Genomic DNA, 19497 nt, shown 5'->3' with positions numbered 1-19497 from the left:
TTGACCGTTACAACACTGAAGGTATAGAGCATGGTATCTAGCATATCATACATATAAAAAGTAAATTAAGTAATAATAATTATGTATATATATATTTAAGTATGTAATTATGCTATTTAAGTATTTAAGCATGATAGCTCATAATACTTAAGTTAATGGCATACCAAAATACTCTAAGAAACTGTTTCTCCACTCAGCACGTAATATAACTAGTACTTAAGTTCTTTAAGTTAAACCTGGACATAGGTATTTCCTTTTAAGAATTAGTTTATACTTTTTTTAAAAAACAAATCTATTTTGTTGGCATCTATTCCTTAAAAGTGGAAAGACCCTCAATTTTCTAAGGAAAATCCTTGCAGGATGCGGTCTTCAGCATGTGCTGTTAGTATTAGGTTGGAAAAGACTTTAAGATCATTGAGTCCAACCGTAAACCAGTGTTTGTCTTGAAACAAAAAGGACTGTGCCAGACATCTTACTACTGGGGAGAAAAAAAACCCCAAGAAAAAAAAGGAAAAAAAAACCCCAAACCCGCAATCCTACAGCCATCAGCTGAATTACTCTACACTAGTAATTTAATGAAGCCCCTAAATGTGCAGTGAATGTCCGTAAGTACTCTATGCTTTTTAGAACGGTCTGTTTTACGTAGTGATATCAGATATATAAATCAGTTCACTAGTTCTGGGACATAAAAGTCTTCTGCCCACCTGGGAGAGGGAAGCCCATAATACTATCTTGTCCAGTTAAATATCTAGCATGTCAGCAAGTTTGTAAAAATTGCCTTGGCCTATGTAGAGTGCAAAACAAAAAGTTTGGGGAGGTGAGGACAATTTCCTTAAAAGCCAGTTCAAGGAGTTTGGGATGGCAAGTTTAACTGACCTTTGTTTTAAATGAGTTTTACTCAACCCATTTGCAAAGAACCTCCACTGGAAAATCTCCCCTTGAAAAGATTCAATGGCACTGAATTAGTTTGCATCACAGCAGTGATGCACTGGTTAATTGCAATATGGTTTCATCTAACCTACATTCAGATTTGTTTTTTTCCCCTTCTCTTCTAGAAGAAGTTTGTATAACACAGTGAAATATGCAACTGTTTCTTCTTCTTGTCTGGCTTACAAGATCATAATAATTCTGTGAATAAACTGCAGCATGGACTTTTTAGTGCAAAGGCATATTGTTTTCAAAGAAAGTTACTGCAAAGTAACAGACTCAGCTGCTCCTCAGAAGAAACAGAAATATGTAACGACTTACTGTAAAATAATCTGCTGTTGGTTCTACTTTCATATTTTCAATATTTTTCCACAAAAAACCTTTTCTGATTTCAGGTGGAGCCATGTAAGACTGTGCTAACAAGACAAGTAATAATCTGAATAAAACATATTTCCTCCTCTCTGTTCTCTGGACACCATTGAACAGGAACAGCAATACTGCCAGCCTCAGGGACACAGGACTGCTGCACTACACCCCAGAACAATGGCAGCCCCAGGGCCCCTCTCAGGTGCTCCGTGTATGTCGGGTAAGGTTCAAAATGGACAGTTCAAAATAACCTTCTCACAGGGGATGCATTTATTCAAGCATCCTTCCTATCCAAGCTCAAGCACCAAGTACCTGGCTGATTCACCAAGCCATAAAGATTTCCATCATAGAATCACAGAATCATAGAATCATTAAGGTTGGAAGAGATCTCTAAGATCATTGAGTCCAACCGTCGACCCAACACCACCATGCCCACTAAACCATGTCCCTAAGCGCCTCATCTACATGTCTTTTAAATACCTCCAGGGATGGTGATTCAACCACTTCCCCGGGCAACCTGTTTCAACGTTTAACCACTCTTTCAGTAAAGACATTTTTCCTTACATCCAATCTAAACTTCCTCTGGCGCAACTTGAGGCCATTTCCTCTCATCCTATCGCTTGTTACTTGGGAGAAGAGACCAACACCCACCTCGCTACAACCTCCTTTCAGGTAGTTGTAGAGAGCGATGAGGTCTCCCCTCAGCCTCCTTTTCTCCAGGCTAAACAACCCCAGTTCCCTCAGCCACTCCTCATAAGACTTGTTCTCCAGACCCCTCACCAGCCTCGTTGCCCTTCTCTGGACACGCTCCAGCACCTCAACGTCCTTCTTGTAGTGAGGGGCCCAAAACTGTATTCGAGGTGCAGCCTCACCAGGGCCGAGTACAGGGGCACGATCACTTCCCTACTCCTGCTGGCCGCACTAGTTCTGATACAGGCCAGGATGCCATTGGCCTTCTTGGCCGCCTGGGCACACTGCCGGCTCATGTTCAGCCGGCTGTCGACCAACACCCCCAGGTCCTTTTCCGACAGGCAGCTTTCCAGCCACTCTTCCCCAAGCCTGTAGCGCTGCATGGGGTTGTTGTGGCCAAAGTGCACGACCCGGCACTTGGCCTTGTTGAATCTCATACAGTTGACCTCAGCCCATCGATCCAGCCTGTCCAGGTCCCTCTGCAGAGCCTTCCTACCCTCGAGCAGATCAACACTCCCGCCCAACTTGGTGTCCTCTGCAAACTTACTGAGGGTGCACTCAATCCCCTCGTCCAGATCATTGATAAAGATATTAAACAGAACTGGCCCAAATCCTGAGCCCTGGGGAACACCACTTGTGACCGGCCGCCAACTGGATTGAACTCCATTCACCACAACTCTCTGGGCCCGGCCGTCCAGCCAGTTTTTGACCCAGCGCACAGTACACCTGTCTAAGCCGTGAGCCGCCAGCTTCTCTAGGAGAATGCTGTGGGAGACGGTGTCAAAGGCCCTACTGAAGTCCAGGTAGACCACATCCACAGCCTTTCCCTCATCCACTAGGCGGGTCATCCTCTCATCTTTCATCACTCACCTAATATGAAAGCAGATATCCTTGCAGTTCATCCAGATTTCTGATCCATTAAAAGGAATTGCAAATTCTTTGCCTGAAGAAGCCAGTAGCACCCAGTTTTATGGGGTAATTTCCTCCTGTACCAAAAAAGTATTTCCAGATATGACACCTTTCAAGTTTACTAGGAGTCCCATCATTCTTTTACTGATAGATGGGGGAGATACGCATGCCTAATTTATCTTTCCTGTACTATTGCTTATTCATGACATATAAATCACGTCCCTTCCTTTTAGTCCCCTCTCCATAAGCAGAGATTGAGAGATCTTATTTTTTCTCCATTGCACATCTCTGGACTACCACTAAGGCAAACTAAACGTGGCACTGAAAGAGAGGGCAAACTACTGCTTTATATAATGGCATTCAAAACCCAGAAAAAAATAATCAGGAAATTGAAATATTATTTAAAATTGTGTTTCCCAGTTATAGTAATGCACTGTTATCTGCACCTGCCTTTTTTTTGGCTAAGCACCAAATTTCACATGCTTTTGAGTAGCCCTGCTGCCTAATACCAATCAAGTTGCAGGGCTTCTTGTTAACATGCAATACACTAAGTGTGCAATACGCTGAGCATGTGAAAATTTTGTTTTTCTAAGTTTACCACTGAAGTTATCAACCTGTTTTCATAAAGTGGCTTCCTGTGGTATTACTAAAAAGATGTTGTCTAGCTGCAAACAATTCTGACTGCAAATAGCTATTTGTTTCTCTTGATAAATACATAAAGAAGGACAGATTATTTACTGCATTTAATGTATGTGCTGGAGCAAGCTCTTGTTCTAGAACTGGCTGCTCCAAAAGGCAGCCAAGTAAAACCTTAAAATGATTCTCAGACCTTCTCCCAAAGAGATGTGATGAGTCTGCGTGCAGATATTTAACATCATCCTTAACTACTTTTCATAGATCTAGCTGCGTTCTTGATCCCCCTCAAAAAGTACACCACCACGATACCTTTTCCTCAATAGTTGGCCAGTAGCACTTTAAAATATTCTTCAATTCTTACAACATAGGATCCGTATCCAGTGAGAGTCTATCTGATATTGTCTTTTTGCAGCAGTGCAATTTAAAGAAACGCTGTTCACCTTTTTCTGGTGCTATTCCTATACGCCTAGGACTTGATCTGCCTACAGCTGGTGTGCAGGTATACTGTTCTTATTCCTACTCACAACAGAGCTGTTACATCAAATTGTTTTGCACTGCCAACTGTGCTAGTCCTCCTACTTTTGCTACAAAGCTTTTACACTGACTTGTGGGTATTCACGATTTTCTAGAAAGTTGCCAGAGTTGGTTTCTGTTTCAAGGACTAAGAACCATTCAGTATCTCAGATAAAGTGACAGAATAGCTGGTGGTTTTTTAAATAGTGATGACTGTCCAATTCTTCTTTCTCTTTCTTTATTGTACATACAAAAAACAGACTATACATACTTTCTCTCCATAAAAGTCAGGGCCAACATTTTGAAAATATGGTTCTGAATGTTACAGAACCACTTTTTTTTTTTTTTAAGTAATGAGTGTGTAGTTACATTTCGGGGCTTGATTTGTAGCAATGCTATTTTATCCCAACGTCCAGTCACACTGCAGGTTGCTCATCACTTTTGAGAAATGAATCCACAAGTATCTTATTTTTAAAAGCTAAACAATCCCTAAGAAAATGAGGCAACAGAAAAATAACTCTTTGGGGACAAAACGGCTGCTGGTCTAAGCCAAGGTTCACTGCTGTCTACGGAGGGGTTTTAGTGACTCTGAGATGCCTCAAGGCTAGCCCCTGAAAACGAAGGATGGACGTAGCTGCTTCTGTCACTGACTGTCCATGGTAGGAAGTCACAGCAGTAACAGCAGGCCTTTCTCAGTATTAAGTTACAATTGGAAATCCTGAACGCAATGAACTTATCCATAGAATGCTGTACAACTAAATGCCAAACAATGAAAAGAATAAAAATCCCCACTGCAGTACATAATTCTCTCGTGCAAATAGCATGAATTCAGGATCCAAGAACTAAGGTAAAAGGTTATTGCCGAGTAACTCTATTCAGGAACTCAGTAATTGTAACACAAACCAACCAGAAATAATGTCCCACATCAGTCTGATAGCAATTGCTTAACAAAGGAAGACTTCTGCTTACTTAAAGTCCTTATGCAAGTTACTATTTGTTGTCTAAAGAATGTATTGCTTCCTCTCTATTGCTCTGAGTTTACTCAGCAGTTTATAGTAGCCGCAACATGGAGGATTTTATTGCTCTTGTGCTAAAAACATATTTCCCCTTATTGCTGAAATCTTACTGTTAAGAGAAATGGTTAAAAAAAGAAGACAATTAAAAAAAAATCCTCTCCCAAGCTTTGAGGATGAATATATGAAAAAACTGACTACAGTAAATTTTGCCCGTCAAGATACAACCTGTTACTAACTTCAGGTCAAGTGTGTTAATAAATAAAAATGAACTTCAATTCTTTAAACTAAATTACGCATTAAGAAAAAAGTCTTTTGTCGTTACAATGGAGGTATGTAAGATACTTCACTGTACACAGAATGGTGAATCTAGCACCCCTGGTCTTATGCACGGGTGTTATTTGATGGGACAACAAAATGACAGGATCCTGCAAGCTGACTGGATTTCTGCCAGTTTCAGAGGGATCTTGGATGGATACTGGCACCTCACCATACAGAACCGGGGCCTACACTGTAACTCTGAGGTGACAGCAGAGAATTGCTTAATTCTGCAGGGTTTGAAAAGTGGCTGTCTGTCACGCATTTCTTCTGTGCAAGTGAGGTAGGCAGCTTTGTTGCCACAGCTCTGCCCCTACTCCCAAGAGTTCGTTCGCAGGTGTGTAATATAGCATCTATCCAGTACTGCAAACCATGTTAAAGTTTGGTCTGACAGCTGTGGGCAAACCTATGTCATTGACTTCCAGAAGGATTTTCTGGCCTATGCTGCAGTGTCTCAGTTTAAGAACATATTTCTGGAGGAGACAACATCCTCACTGGAGGTCACAGCAGTAGCTTGGGAGGCATAATCATGTTTCTCATCTGTTTGTGGTAAAAGGTAACCATGCGCTACTCCTCAAACGAGGGCAAATCGCATCCCTACGAGCTAGCTTTGTGGGACTTCTATAATTAATCCTTCTTTGCTCCATTTGACTCACACTGCTCCTCAGGAGAGGAGCTTCCAATTACAAATCTCTCTGCTCTGGCACAAGGAAAAGGTCAGCTCCCCCGGCACTCTGGAGAGCCTCTGTGGATTTGAGCAGCCTGTGGAGCGAGGAAGATGACAAGGACGCTAGGTGAGCCAGCATGAGAAGCGGGGACGACATCATCTCCCTCTATACTGTTTTTTTCTGTCTTCCCTACCACCCGGGTGTTGTGTAGAGAGAAACACTAGTGCCTGTGAGGTTATCCAAGAGGATGAGAACAGGTCTGCATAAGCAAAACAACAGTTGCCCGCCGGACTGAATTTTGGTCACAGTTGTAGCTGCTCATCTTCATCACACTTCTTGGCAATTTGATACAGAAGAACAAATAGGGAAAAAAAAGGGGGGGGGGGGAGTAAACTTTGCATGACTTTAGCTTATTTTCTACTTTTAAAAGTGCCATTCTACATTAATCAGCCTCTCTACATTATTCAGTTCATGACTTTTACTGCCATTTATTCCCAATACTTTGCATACTTGCAAAACTGCACGCATACATAGCATGGATATTTATGAAGTGATTATTTCTTATACAAAAATTCATAACAAAATGCAATGACTAGAGTTTCATCAGCATTCAGAAGTAGATAAAGAACACCAATATCCTACACTGAGCAGAGGCCATAGTCTAATTGTGCTGAGCATCTGTAAATCACAGTGAAGCCAAGGGAGCTGCAAGTTCACAGCTCTACTGGACCATGCCATGCAATTATTAAACTAATCAGATTACAAAGTAAGAGCCAAATATCATGAAGGTTGAACAAGTAAATAATGGAATTTGAACCCAACATTGCAACTAAAATTAATTATTGCTCATAAAAATCTCTACAGAGCCTTGTTTACAGACAACTCATTCACATTTGAGATTCAGCTTTGTGTATAGCATATGATTCTTAATGTCACAGAAACTTTGCCACAAAAAGCTACAGTCATCCAGACGTCCATGTGAAAAGGACAGATTCCATTTGGAAAAATCCAGACCAGCTACACAGTTGTCTCTACTATCTATACTATACAGGTATATTTTTTCATTGAACTGTAAATATTGCTATTTTTACACTTGAGTTTGTTGGGTTTTTTTTAAACTGTAAGGGAAGATACTGAAGCAACAATACAGTGTGCTGACTTTGACATTCAAGGGAATATAACCTCCTACTGATGCCAGGGCACTAACACTTTGAGCTCCCATCAACACTAATGGAAGTGGTACTATAAACTCCCATGCACTGGCACTAGGGTACACCTTCAGTTTCACAAAGACATTGCCAGGAACATTTTCTCTCTGACAATCGAGTCTTCAAATCAGAAAACAATGTTTTATTTCTAGTGCATTCTAACCTTCAGCAAAAGGTTAGAAGCGGTTTGAAATTTAACCATTCATGAGAGGAAGCTCTGCTTTTTAGACCAGAACTATCATCCTATAATGAAGTGAACTGACATGCATACAGTGCAAAGAATCACAGTCTGTAATGGATGAAACTGCCAGAAAAGGAGAAAATATTGTTTCATGTTGCAGTTCTGGTTGCATACAATTATGAACCAGATATGCTCTGAGAATTTATAAACTGCAGTATTTTAAATTATATAGCAGAACAATGAAAACAACTAATAGTTTTGACTTGATAACAAACTTAAGGGGAACCATTTCATGTAGATGCTAAATACATGTTGCAAGCAATTTGTAGGTTATTTTATTAGATATTTTCTTATACACTTCTGAAAAGATAAACTTGGTGAGAAACTTAGTGTTGCATCTATTACAAACGCATAGCCAAAAGAGGCCATATTGTTTCATCAATTTCGAAGATCCCCCCTGAATTCCTTTTAAAATTAATAGTCTAATGAGCTCTGATGTCCCATATCTAAGTGAAAACATATGGATGACTTTTGAAAAGGAAGGCAAAGCATATCTTCTGTTTTAACATCCAGCCAGAACTCAGGAGAGAACAGGTAACCCTTTAAAACAATTATCAAGCTAATTCATGCCGAGATGTAAAATAAAAAGCTAAACAAGTACTTCCTCACTTAGAGCAAATTTGTTGCACTGAGATTATTACAATAAATACCATATAAATCAGTACAATTGGCCATTATTTTGAAGAGTATTCTGATGATATACAAATGGCGTAACAGGACTTGGGTTTTCTTTTTTTTTTCTGTTTTAAAAAAGAATTAAAGAGGGCAAAAAATATCCTGACAACAGACTGTAACATGCAGTATGACTAAACCCAATCACATAAACAATTTCAAAGGAGGTATGCTGCTTCAATCTGATTTTAATTAGCAAACTTAATGTAAAACCATGGCAAAGTCTGGGTAATATAACAAAAAGACCCTGAGCAACATTATGAATATGTAAGAACACTGATTATTTTGATTTTGGAAATCTCCCTTAAACCACTCGATACATTTTGGTCACTGGGGTTTTCTGTTTACAAAAAGGTCAGTGCATCCTGTGGTTTTTATATGAACCCATCGCACACCATTTAATGAATGCATCTAAACCAAAGACAGCATTGCAAGAATGTCTGGAAAGTAACGTGTTAAGGAGCGTCCCCCTAGCTGCCAATCAGACATCACTGGGTGATCTTGCTCTCTGAGACAGGTTAGAAGGAATACAGCCACAACAGACGAGCCAAAGTGCTTTCTGTATCTCCTGGTTTCTAAAAGCATATATTACAGGATTGATGATGGAATTGTAGGTAGCTGGCAGGAGGGTGGCATAGGTGTATATAGAAGGATAGGTGTAATCTGCTATTAAAGAATAGAGTGTAAAAGGCATCCAGCAAGCAGCAAAAGTCCCCAAAATAATGGCCAAAGTAGACACTCCTTTTCGGGTAGTCACATAGTGGGAAGTGGCCAGGAAATGGTGTTGCAAGGCAATCTGATGAGCGTGGCGCATCACTATTTTACAGATTTGAATGTAGAGCTGCAGCATGAGGGCAAACATAAGCAAGAAAGAGACTGAAAGGACAGCTGCATTATTTTTAGTGAGCGGTCTGATAACACTGCAGGTGGATTCATCTCTGAGGCAGTTCCAGCCCATTACAGGCAGCAGTCCAATACAGATAGATGCTCCCCAGAGCAATATAAGCATGACATAGGTAAAAGTGACAGTCCTCTCTGAATTGTAAGTCAAAGCGTAATACAGGGAGAGGTAACGATCAACAGTAATAGCCAGCAAGCTGCCGACAGATGCTGAGAAAGAGGCAACAATCAGTCCAATCGTAACCAGTTTCGTAGCTTCTGATTGCAGAAGGTATGCAAAAACGAAATTGATGATCAATCCAATGCCCGCTAAGAGATCTGCCAGCGCCAGGCTGCCTATCAGGAGGAACATGGGGGCGCGAAGACTGGGATTATGGAAAATGATAAGAACCACAATGGCATTTTCGCAGGAGATAAGGGTCCCTGAAGTACACAAGACAATGTCCCAGGGGTTTACCAAAAGCTCTGGCTCTGGGTCTATGACAGGAACCAGGGAGGAGCCTGCGGCTGAGGCATTCTCGGTAGAGCTGGCTTCTACATGATCCTGAGGCAGCCAGCTCAAATTAACCTTCAGATCTTCATTCATTTTAACCCCTGTCTTCTTCAACGGAAAGACATTTTTTTTAATGTTCAGACACAGCACTGGATACAGCACCCCCAGAGCATGCAACGCCCTAGACGGCAACACCAATTTAATGTGCAGGCAGGCACTTGTTACGTAAATGTGACAATAAAAAAAAAAAAAAACAGAGGGGAAAAAAAAAAATCTAAAACTGCCCGAGATTATCTGCCAAGGGACGGACACACGGAGGCTGAGTGATCCTAATGGCAATTCCCTTCACCTGCACAGGGAAGAAGGCACGGGAGGGAGCCCATAAAACTGCTAAAACCCCCCAAGCGCAGCAATTTGGGGTGGGGGCCGGCCGTGGGGCGGTGTAAACCCCGTTTATTCAGCAGCCACGATTTCAAAGTGGGATTATTTTTGGTCACGGAGGGAGCGGCCAGGAGGGGGGTGGGGAGGATATCCTTCACCGACCCCCTGTGAGGAAACCCCACCCGGGCTGTGTGTGTGTTCGGGGGGGGGGGGGGGGGGGGGCGAGAACTTACAAACTCAACGCGGACACCACACACACACACACCACCACGCACCCCCCGCACCCCCGGCGGCGGTCACCTGGGCTTTCCCCCGGCGGGTCGGAGGAAGGGAGGAGGAGGAGGAGGAGGAGGTACAGAGGGTTTCGCCGTGGTCCCTTCAAGGCGGCAGCGGGACCGGCCGCCCGGGCGGCACAGCGCGGCGCGGGGCCGAGGGCGCAGCGCAGGTGCGCGCCCCCTGCGCGCGCGCGCGCGCGCGCGCGGGGGGGGGGGGGGGGGGGGCGCTTGCCTCGTGCGCGCGCGCCTGCGCAGGTGCTTCCCGCCGCTCGCGCGGGGAAGGGCGGAGGGGGGGGGGGGGAGAGGGGCGGGGAGGAGCGGGGGGGGCGTCCGCCCCCCCCGCTCCTCCCCGCCCCTCTCCCCCCCCCCCCCCCCTTCCCCGCGCGAGCGCCCCTGAGGTCCCGCCGCGACCGCCCTGAGGCGATCCTTCCCCTCGCCCCATCGAGGCGTCTTTCCGCGGGGCGGGGGAAGGAGGGGACGGGCCGTCCGTGGGTTTGGGGTTGCTGAAGGGGGTGATGGGGTTTTTGGAGAGGGCCCGGGCCAAGTGGGTGCTGGTGATAGGAGCGTAAATCGAAGCGGTGAGCTCAAGCCTCGCGTTCCTGACTCTTTCTAATTCGCGGCGGCTGTTGCTGGGTGTTAACAGTCGCTGTGCACCTTCTTGAGGAGCAAGTCTGGGAGGGTAACTGAGTAAAAAGCCTTTGAATAATGTGACACTGCGCCCAGCAAGCCCCTCGCTGGTCTTACGGTGGTCAGCTGGCCTTTCAGTCGCAGCAGAACCTCCTAAAAATGAGTTAAGTCAAAATTACCCGTACTGTGAGGGTGGTCGAGTGCAGGCACGGGTTGCCCAGAGAGGTTGTGGGGTCTCCATCCCTGGAGATGCTCAAAACCTGATGACATGGTCCTGTGTGACCTACTCTAACTGACCCTACTTTGAGCAGCGGGGCTGGACCGGGCCATCTCCACGCGCCTTAATGCCTCAACCATTCTGTGATTGTGGTGTATAACCATATGAAAATATAGTATAAAAGATTTAAATGAGTGACGCACAGTATCGGGTCTAGAGCAGGTAGCACCTGACAGCGTGCAGAGAGCCTGCTGGGGAAGCCTGGGCATAGGGATGCCTGCCGACTTCAGAGGGTGTCATTAGGGACACGTGGCCGAATTTGCAAAGCTGTTACGTATCGGATAGTGCAGGCAGGCCAGTGGGACTTTCAGTGAGTCAGAAACTGAACTTGCATAGAAGCCACTGGGTCAGAGGAACCACACCAAACAGCTTTAAACCCCAAATGTAGACGTTTGTGTGCAGAAGATAGTCTCCCAAGGTCCCCTGTATTGTCAGTGGAGAGAAGTGTGTCCTCTAGGACATGCCAAAATAGTGGGATGAGTTGGTCTTTAGAAGAGCCTGGGTGATTTTAAGAAAACATGCTTTGTCCTCATTTACACCACTAAATACCTAAAGCACTTTTGAAAATCTGGCCCTGGGGGACCGCTGGAATCTGGAGGGAAGATTTCCTTCTCCATTGTTGAGTAATGTGCTCAGCAAGCACGCGTGGTGCCATCCTTCATTCAGGTCTATCTCAGTCATTGTGCTAAGCTTTGTGAAACTTTGCTGGATGATTCAAGATGATTCATTCATATTTCAGGTGACCCTCCTGCTTTATAACAAGGATTAAAAATGGATATCAAATCGCTGCTGATCACTGTCTTCCTGATTTATCCACCGATTTCTTATGTGACAGTGTAACAAATACTTTCCTGTGATCTAGACTGAGTATGTTTGGTGCATTTCAGCATCTGTCACTCTTACATTTAGAACTCTAATATTAAAAAATGCAAAAGCTTTTCTTCATCCTGTTTAAACATTTGTTTCACAAATGGGGAAGACCAGCATTTCAATTAAATATTTTAATTTAGGACTTTGGAAAGCTGTGTTTATTCACTTAGTTAATTTGTGAATGATTTCCATTCCAATTACAACACATTATAAACAAGCTAATGTTTGTATCCTGTATTGCCAGTTTGTCACTATTAGTGAGATGGTGGACTGTCTTGGTCATTAGGGCAGATGGGATTGGCATGGATTTCACCCTGTAGCACTACAGAACAGTTGTAATTTAGAGGAAAATCTCTTTTTAGGCATTGCGAAGATTAACAGATGCAAAAACTAGTGATGGGTCGTAGTCAAAGAGCTCTTGTACCACTGTCTCACTGCTGATTTCTGTCTCTCTCGTGGGCATGCTGATACAGGTGATGTTTGCTGACCCTCAGGCTGGCACAGAACAGCCTAGTGCTGCTGGAACAGGAAGCAGAGGTCAGGCTGTGCTGGCTTTGGACCCGAGCTAGGATCCCCGTCTGACGCTGTGACTGCCATGGTGATGTACAGCGATACTCTGGCCTATCTCAGGTAACACAATATGACTTTGCACAATATCGGCATATCCTGAGGCATCAGCTGTGAAGTCTAGTGCTGTTACCTATCTCAGGCCACAGTTTGGAAGTTACTCACTCTTCAGGCAGTCGCTGGCCTGCCGTATCCAGGAGGTCTGGATGAGTTCAGGCATGTGCACTTCTTCCCTTCAGGTAGCTGTGACTGGCAATACATGGGAACTGCTTCTCCGGGGCCATGCCCCAGCCATGTCCTGAGTGTCAAGTCTGCTTCCAGGACCCTGTGTGCCATGGGTGGGAAGCCTGTTCATACAGCCTAGAGATGAAAAACACCATCTGGTCCAGTGACCTCCTGGTCTGAACAGTAGGAGCATCAGGCTTTGGGATGCATCCTGATTTACCCAGTGAGTAAGTATAGAGCTGTCCATAGAAACCAAATTCAAAGGGGAAAAAATGATCCTTAAGTAACACGTTGACATATTCCTCACCTGGGGCCTTACCAGCTAGCAGGCCTTCCTTCAGAAAATCCAACAGGGCCCCATGCCTCTCTCATTCCTTCCTAAGCACCCTCTTTTCTTAATCCCTTTTTATAGGCTCCCAGGCTTTAATCCATATAACCAAAACTACCCTGAAGGAGCACCAAGCCAAGTGACAGTCCTCAGTAAACTCTTACCTCGAGTTATTTTTCCTTTGGATTTTTCCCCATGCGTAGTCTCATAGTAACTTAAATAAAAGTATTAAGGAAGTTCATATTCTAGTAAGAACTCTTGCAGATAGTAATGGTTAGCTCTATAAAAGAAGAGTGAAGAACCCAAACATATGACAGCAGCCTGTGTGCATTTTAGAAATGGCTTTTGTTAGAATTTTCTTTCAGGAGATTTAAAATCTTCTTTAAATATCCACAGTGGTATTAAATATGAATTTTAAATTTCAGAAAAATATTAAAAACTTTGAAAGATGAACTTATTAAGCATAAAATTTGTTGAAAAACAAATACACGGTAAAGCAGCAAAGTAACATATAGATAGAATTCTATATGCAAACACATAAAGAGTTACAATAATTTTTTCTGTCAGAATGAGACATAGTGTTAAAGTACTTACAGCCTAGTTACCTTGTTCCTGAACTTTTCTCTATAATTTCTCTATCTCTGAGCATTAAATATTTGGTTAGCAATAAAAATATGGGTAAGTTTTACTTTCAAATGTGCATCCGTCTTCTCTATGAATGCTCTCTGCCTAGCTTGGGCCTGCCTTTAATTACTTCAAGGATTCTCTCCTGCAAAGTGAGAAGTGACTTGAGGTTCGGTAAATGTGTTTGTCACTTCTTTTTAATTCCTTCCTCTTTACCAGTATTTTTTTATTTTGACAGGGAGCTAGCTTCACGTTGATTTAATCTTTGGTGTTACATGAGTGTCATTTAGACACTCAGGCCATGTAATGAGGCAAACTCTGCCCACGCACAAAACTGTGCAGTTATTACTGACTTTTTAAAATCTTTGAACTGGAATACCCTGGGCACCGCACAGCCCATTGCATTTTTTTTTTCTTTAACTTTCTTTTTTTCCTCCCATTGCTGAACCAAGTGTTGACATCTTCATTCATTTTTTCTCAATTGCTAGGCAAGCTGAAAACAATTAGGAGCATAATTAAAGTAAGGGTTATATAGAGAATACTTTGGGTTTATTCCCTTATCCCAAATCAGTTCTTTGTCCATTTCTGAAGGAAAGAAAGAAAATGGAGAAGAAAAGAATACTTGTCAATCTATATCAATTTAACAGAAAATAAGTTTTGTCACACGGACATGATGTTATTACAATGGGAAGATATATTTTGTTCCTCCACAGATGCAACAGATTTTTGAAAGCCACTTGTCTTATCATATGTCATTATAACACAGTGCCAATTTTCATTAAAATACACGTGAAGGGGATTAATACCTGGTTTGCTACAACCTCTTAAAACACTAGTTTCCAAAAGAGCCTGTGCCAGGCTTGCAGTTACTCAATAACCCACAGGACCACCGGCAAAGAATGGACATGTTACAAAGGTGGATGTAGTGATAAATGAAGAGGAAGGCAGGGCACTGAGAAGGGAGGCTTTTGGTCATACAGGTTGTTCAGACAACTTGTTTGTTAATACATGCAGCTAAATGCATAACTGTATTTCTAAGAAGAGATGATGTAGTTGTACCTACGTCATGGGGGACTGAGTACTGGAAAGCATTGACTCTGCACAGGAAGTATTTGGTTGTATATGAATTCCCTGTGCAGAGCTGTAGCAAAGAGGGCTGCTGTGATATAAGGAGAACCATGAACAGAAGCAGGGAGGTAATATTACTTCTGGATGGGGACTGGTGAGATCAATATTTGAAAGCTGGATACAGTTCAGGCCAATGTGTTTTAAAGAGTTACTGAGAAATGAGAGAGAATGCGGGAAAGAGTCACAGAAATTATATTGAAGACCTGAGAAAATGTCTCATAGTGAAGGATTTACAGAAGTTATTCTGTTCAGTTAGTCTAAAAGAAGATCAAGAGATGAGTGGATTACAGCCTGCTTTCACCAGGGTTTCACATGGCTCTTGAATCTAACAGAAAAGGGTCTGGAAGCTGATGTTAGAGAAGTTCAGATTCAAAATTAAGCTCAAACATTTAATAGCAAGATAATTAAGCACTGGAACAACACATCCAGGGCAAGAAATGGTTCCATTTCCTCTTAATACCTTTTTGGAAGATGCCCTTAACAAATACAAGTTCTACATGGGCACAAGCCAGAATAAAAACCTTACCCAAAAGTAGTAGCAATTGAATTTTTTCCTTTTTGCAGGTTATTATAGCAAGGAAATTTTTCTTACACCTCACAGTTTGTTCTCTTCAGGTAAAAGAACATGATACTCTGATGGTCTTAGATGTTTGAAAACAACCCCTTTTCCCTTGGGTGCCAAATGCTCTCAGTAGCCAAGGCTGCTCTGAGGCTGCCACTGTCCTCTCCCAGTGGGCTTCTTTCTTTCCTGCCTGATAAACAGCTCAGGATTCAGGGTCTTCAAAATTGTCTGTCTTGGAGAAATGTTTCCCTGCATATACATCTCATGCTTTTTTTTTGGTAGCTACTGTGTCTCTTTCCAGCTTCCTTTAACAAAGCATACTCATTTACTTCTTTTGCATACTTTTAAATATGCATATATTTAAATAACTGTTTTCTCTTCTTTTTTTGGATGATTTATCATGGCTGGATTATTCTGGAACTGAGGACAGTGCACTTTGTTTCTACTTTTCTGCAGCTTTTGGATATTTTTGATTACATCTACAAAAACTGCTTTCATGCCAGTCTTCATTTACTAATTTGGAATAAAGCATGAGATGAATGTGAGAGGCACTGAGCTTCTTTAGGCCACCACAAAGTACCTGAAGTTCTTCAAAAGACCACAGAGGACATCGACAGTACGCTCACTTCTCAGGGTTCTTAGAACAGAAAACAAGACAAGCGTAATAAAAATACTTAAAGGTGTATATTATCCTGGGAAAAGTTGTACTACAAACCATTATATTGACCATGCTTAAGTGGAAAGGCTGGCTTGCAGCTATATTTGGTTGCTCTGTTTGCAGGCAAAGTAATACCCCACAGCTGAAAATGATTCGAGGCACGTTGATAACTCTAGTTGAGGTAATGGGCATCATGGCTCTTAAAAGCATGGGGAGTATTTCTGAGAACATTTCTGAAAAGTGTGTTCAGTTATAATAGATGAGACGACCAACTTCTCTGACAGAAGGGCAAGTGACTATTGCTGCGACATATAAATGATTTAAATGTTCATGCTTGCACCTTGGTGGAAATTGTGGTAACAATGCTTAAAGATATGTTACCATATTTGAGTGTAGGAACTGGCAACTGTTCTAGGCAATGCTGTCATGGTGTCTTAAGAAACTGTATAACCCCTATGATGATCAGGCTGCAAAAGAAAGAAATGGGAGATACACACATTTATGATCTGAGCATGATACCCCTGAAACTGTTTGTAAACTCAGAAATGTAATTTAAAAAATTATCCAAGTGAAATGTATTGCAGTGCATGACATAGGAAACATTAGCTGTGTGAGGAGGTTGGATGGAGGGGTTGTCCAACAAGATGCACTCCTCATGCAGAAACATTAGTGTCCTGGTTTCGGCTGGGTTAGAGTTAATTTCCTTCCTAGTAGCTGGTACAGTGCTGTGTTTTGGATTTAGGATGAGAATAATGTTGATAACACACCGATGTTTTAGTTGTTGCTAAGCAGTGCTTACACTCGTCAAGGACTTTTCAGCTTCTCATGCCCTGCCAGCGAGAAACTGGGAGGGGGCACAGCCAGGACAGCTGACCCAAACTGGCCAAAGGGATATTCCATACCATATGACGTCATGTTCGGTATATAAACTGGGGGGAGTTGGCTGGGGGGTGGTGACCACTGCTCAGGAACTGGCTGGGCATCGGTTGGCAGGTGGTGAGCAATTGCATTATGCATCACTTACTTTGTATATTCTTTTATTATTATTATTATTATCCCTTCCTTTTCTGTCCTATTAAACTGTCTTTATCTCAACCCATGAATTTTACTTCTTTTTTCCCGATTCTCTCCCCCATCCCACTGCAGGGGAGGGGAGTGAGCGAATGGCTGTGTTCTGGTGTTTAGCTGCCTGCCGGGTTAAACCACAACAATTAGCTTTATTGTCTCATGACTGCTTTGTATTACATGTGATGTTCAGTGAAAGGGCTTTAACTGTGAGCTTGGTTGGTGGCAGAATACATTGAATGGAAGAGTTTGACTTCCTCCTTTGTATCAAAGAGGCAAGTATCTTAGAAATTCTTCATGGATCCAACATGTCTTTCACAGAATTATCACTTGTATGAAAGTGATGCTCCACTTTAATCCATGTAATCAAATGAAAGTTAGAATTTATTCTGGGACAAATCCACTGGAAAGAAAAAGTTTGCGGTTACACTCTGAGATACACTCTGAATGATGGCGCCTTTCTGAATTGCTCATTTGCTAATACCAGTGTCGGAGATCTGGAGACTCCAAGTGCGTAATAACGCAAGTACAATTTAGGACAGGTCAGACAGAAGCTTTATTAACTATCATCATAGTTAATGATATGGGGAAGTAGGGAGTTGGAAACAATCATTGTTAGCTTTTACTTGAAAAGAATGTTCTTTTAGTTAGGATAAACTTCTTAGCCAGACCTCTCAAATCTTAAATATTAATAATTTTACTACCATACCAGCAATGGGTGCCATATATGACCATGTTTATAGAGCAGCAGTAGCAGAACTGCTTTTAAGTTTTCTGTCAAGACATCACAACAAAGACAAGTTAGAATTTGTGCTTTATTTCACCCAGTCATCTTGAAAAGAAGGGAATATATATATGTGCGTATGTACTCATTAGGGACTGCATGAGTGAAGGAAAGAATTCTGGACAGGAGCAGAAGCTTTTCAGCCCACTTCATTAAAAGGGAGCACATTTAGTAATGATATAAAACTGCCGTAGATTGACACTGCTAGTCTCCCCTCCTTACTTGACTTTCTCAGTCACTTCTTGTCTTGGTCACTGGTCACCATCCTACCTATTTTTTGGAGATTATTCTCCAACTCAGACCCGTTTGTCTCCTTGCATTCAGGCTCAGTCTATGCCTTTTAGATTATGATACTGCCTTTCTTGACCACCTGCATGGTGATAGCTCTTGCCTAGTCTTTCATCACTGAAGCATGATTCTATCCAAACTACAGCCTTCTCCAGCTGGTATCCATCCACAATGCTGCTTGCAGAGGTCACTTTCCTAGAGCAGTGCTTGACCGATTTAATCTTCTCTTAACAACTCTACACTGACTCTTGCCTCTCAAACTTCAAATACGAGAGGCTCATTTTCTCTTCCAAAACTGTTGAGGAAATGTTTCATTTAGTATTGAGAAGCCTTCATCACCTCTGATGAGCTTCTGGAGCCTGTCTCCACTACCTATTGATTACATATAGTCTCCTGTGCTCCCTTTGGCACTTGGCAGATGTCTCCCATAAAACATCTATGCCACCACCTCATTATCCCCTTTCAAGTGACTTGTTAATGCTGTTGACTGATTTATTCAAATGTAAGAATTATTAGACGAAGTCTTACAGAGGTCAGACTTGTTGATCCAAAGATACCTTTTGGTCCTAAATGCTATGAATCTCGAAGATTTCTGAGTTTTATTTGATGTTTGTGCTGTGAGTGCTATTTTTTCCATCCCTGCCATGTAAGTAGCTGGATATACTCGTTATGTTTTACTTTGGTGTATCATGCTTCCAAAAGTGTTCTTATTTTCTATAAAACAGAGGTATTTAATGAGCCTTTTCTGTATTTTTCACATACTTAATGTGGCATCTAATGAAATAGCCTCTTCAGAATCCTCCTGCTCTTCTGACTGCTTTTACTACCTAACTGTCTAGGCAGCATCTTCACATTTGGCTAGTACAGACCAAAATAATACACAGACAAAACTGTTATTGAAGGTGCTGTACATTAGACAGCAGAGCGTGATCCCAGTGACAAATAATCAAACATCATCACATGGGCTTTTAACTTTTCGATTACTTCCAGAATTCCCTTTCAAAGGCAAAGGTGCAGTAACAAGGAGAAGCTGTTTCCTATTGACTGATCTTATGTTCATTTCCACTCTTCTGTTAAACAAAAAGTAATAGTATAAAGTTATTAATGTACTTTTCATTGATGCTCTGACCATAACTCCCTCCTGTTTGAATCCCTAACTTAATTTCCCTTTTGAAATACCATGTATGAAACTTTCTTTTGTCTTGTTTGCCTATTCGTAACTGGTGTCTCGTGTTTCTTCTGTGCTGTTGTCCCTGTTCTCAACAGTCTATGAGAGGTAAGAAC

The 19497-nt window shown here is 42.3% G+C and overlaps 1 protein-coding gene across 1 annotated transcript; it reads right to left on the bottom strand.

Annotated features, from left to right (window-relative positions):
- Positions 1-7696: 7696 nt before the first annotated feature.
- On the bottom strand, positions 7697-10333 carry GPR12 (G protein-coupled receptor 12). The gene is made up of 2 exons (XM_076328047.1): positions 10236-10333; positions 7697-9659 (listed from the first exon to the last, which is right to left on the bottom strand). The coding sequence occupies exon 2, from the start codon at positions 9645-9647 to the stop codon at positions 8643-8645; it is 1005 nt and encodes a 334-aa protein (XP_076184162.1). The 5' UTR covers positions 9648-9659; positions 10236-10333; the 3' UTR covers positions 7697-8642.
- Positions 10334-19497: the final 9164 nt, after the last annotated feature.

Source organism: Aptenodytes patagonicus, chromosome 1, assembly GCF_965638725.1.
Source record: "Aptenodytes patagonicus chromosome 1, bAptPat1.pri.cur, whole genome shotgun sequence".
NCBI lineage: Eukaryota > Metazoa > Chordata > Aves > Sphenisciformes > Spheniscidae > Aptenodytes > Aptenodytes patagonicus.
Note: the sequence above shows the minus strand (reverse complement) of the source record. Positions and strands in the feature narration are given on the sequence as shown.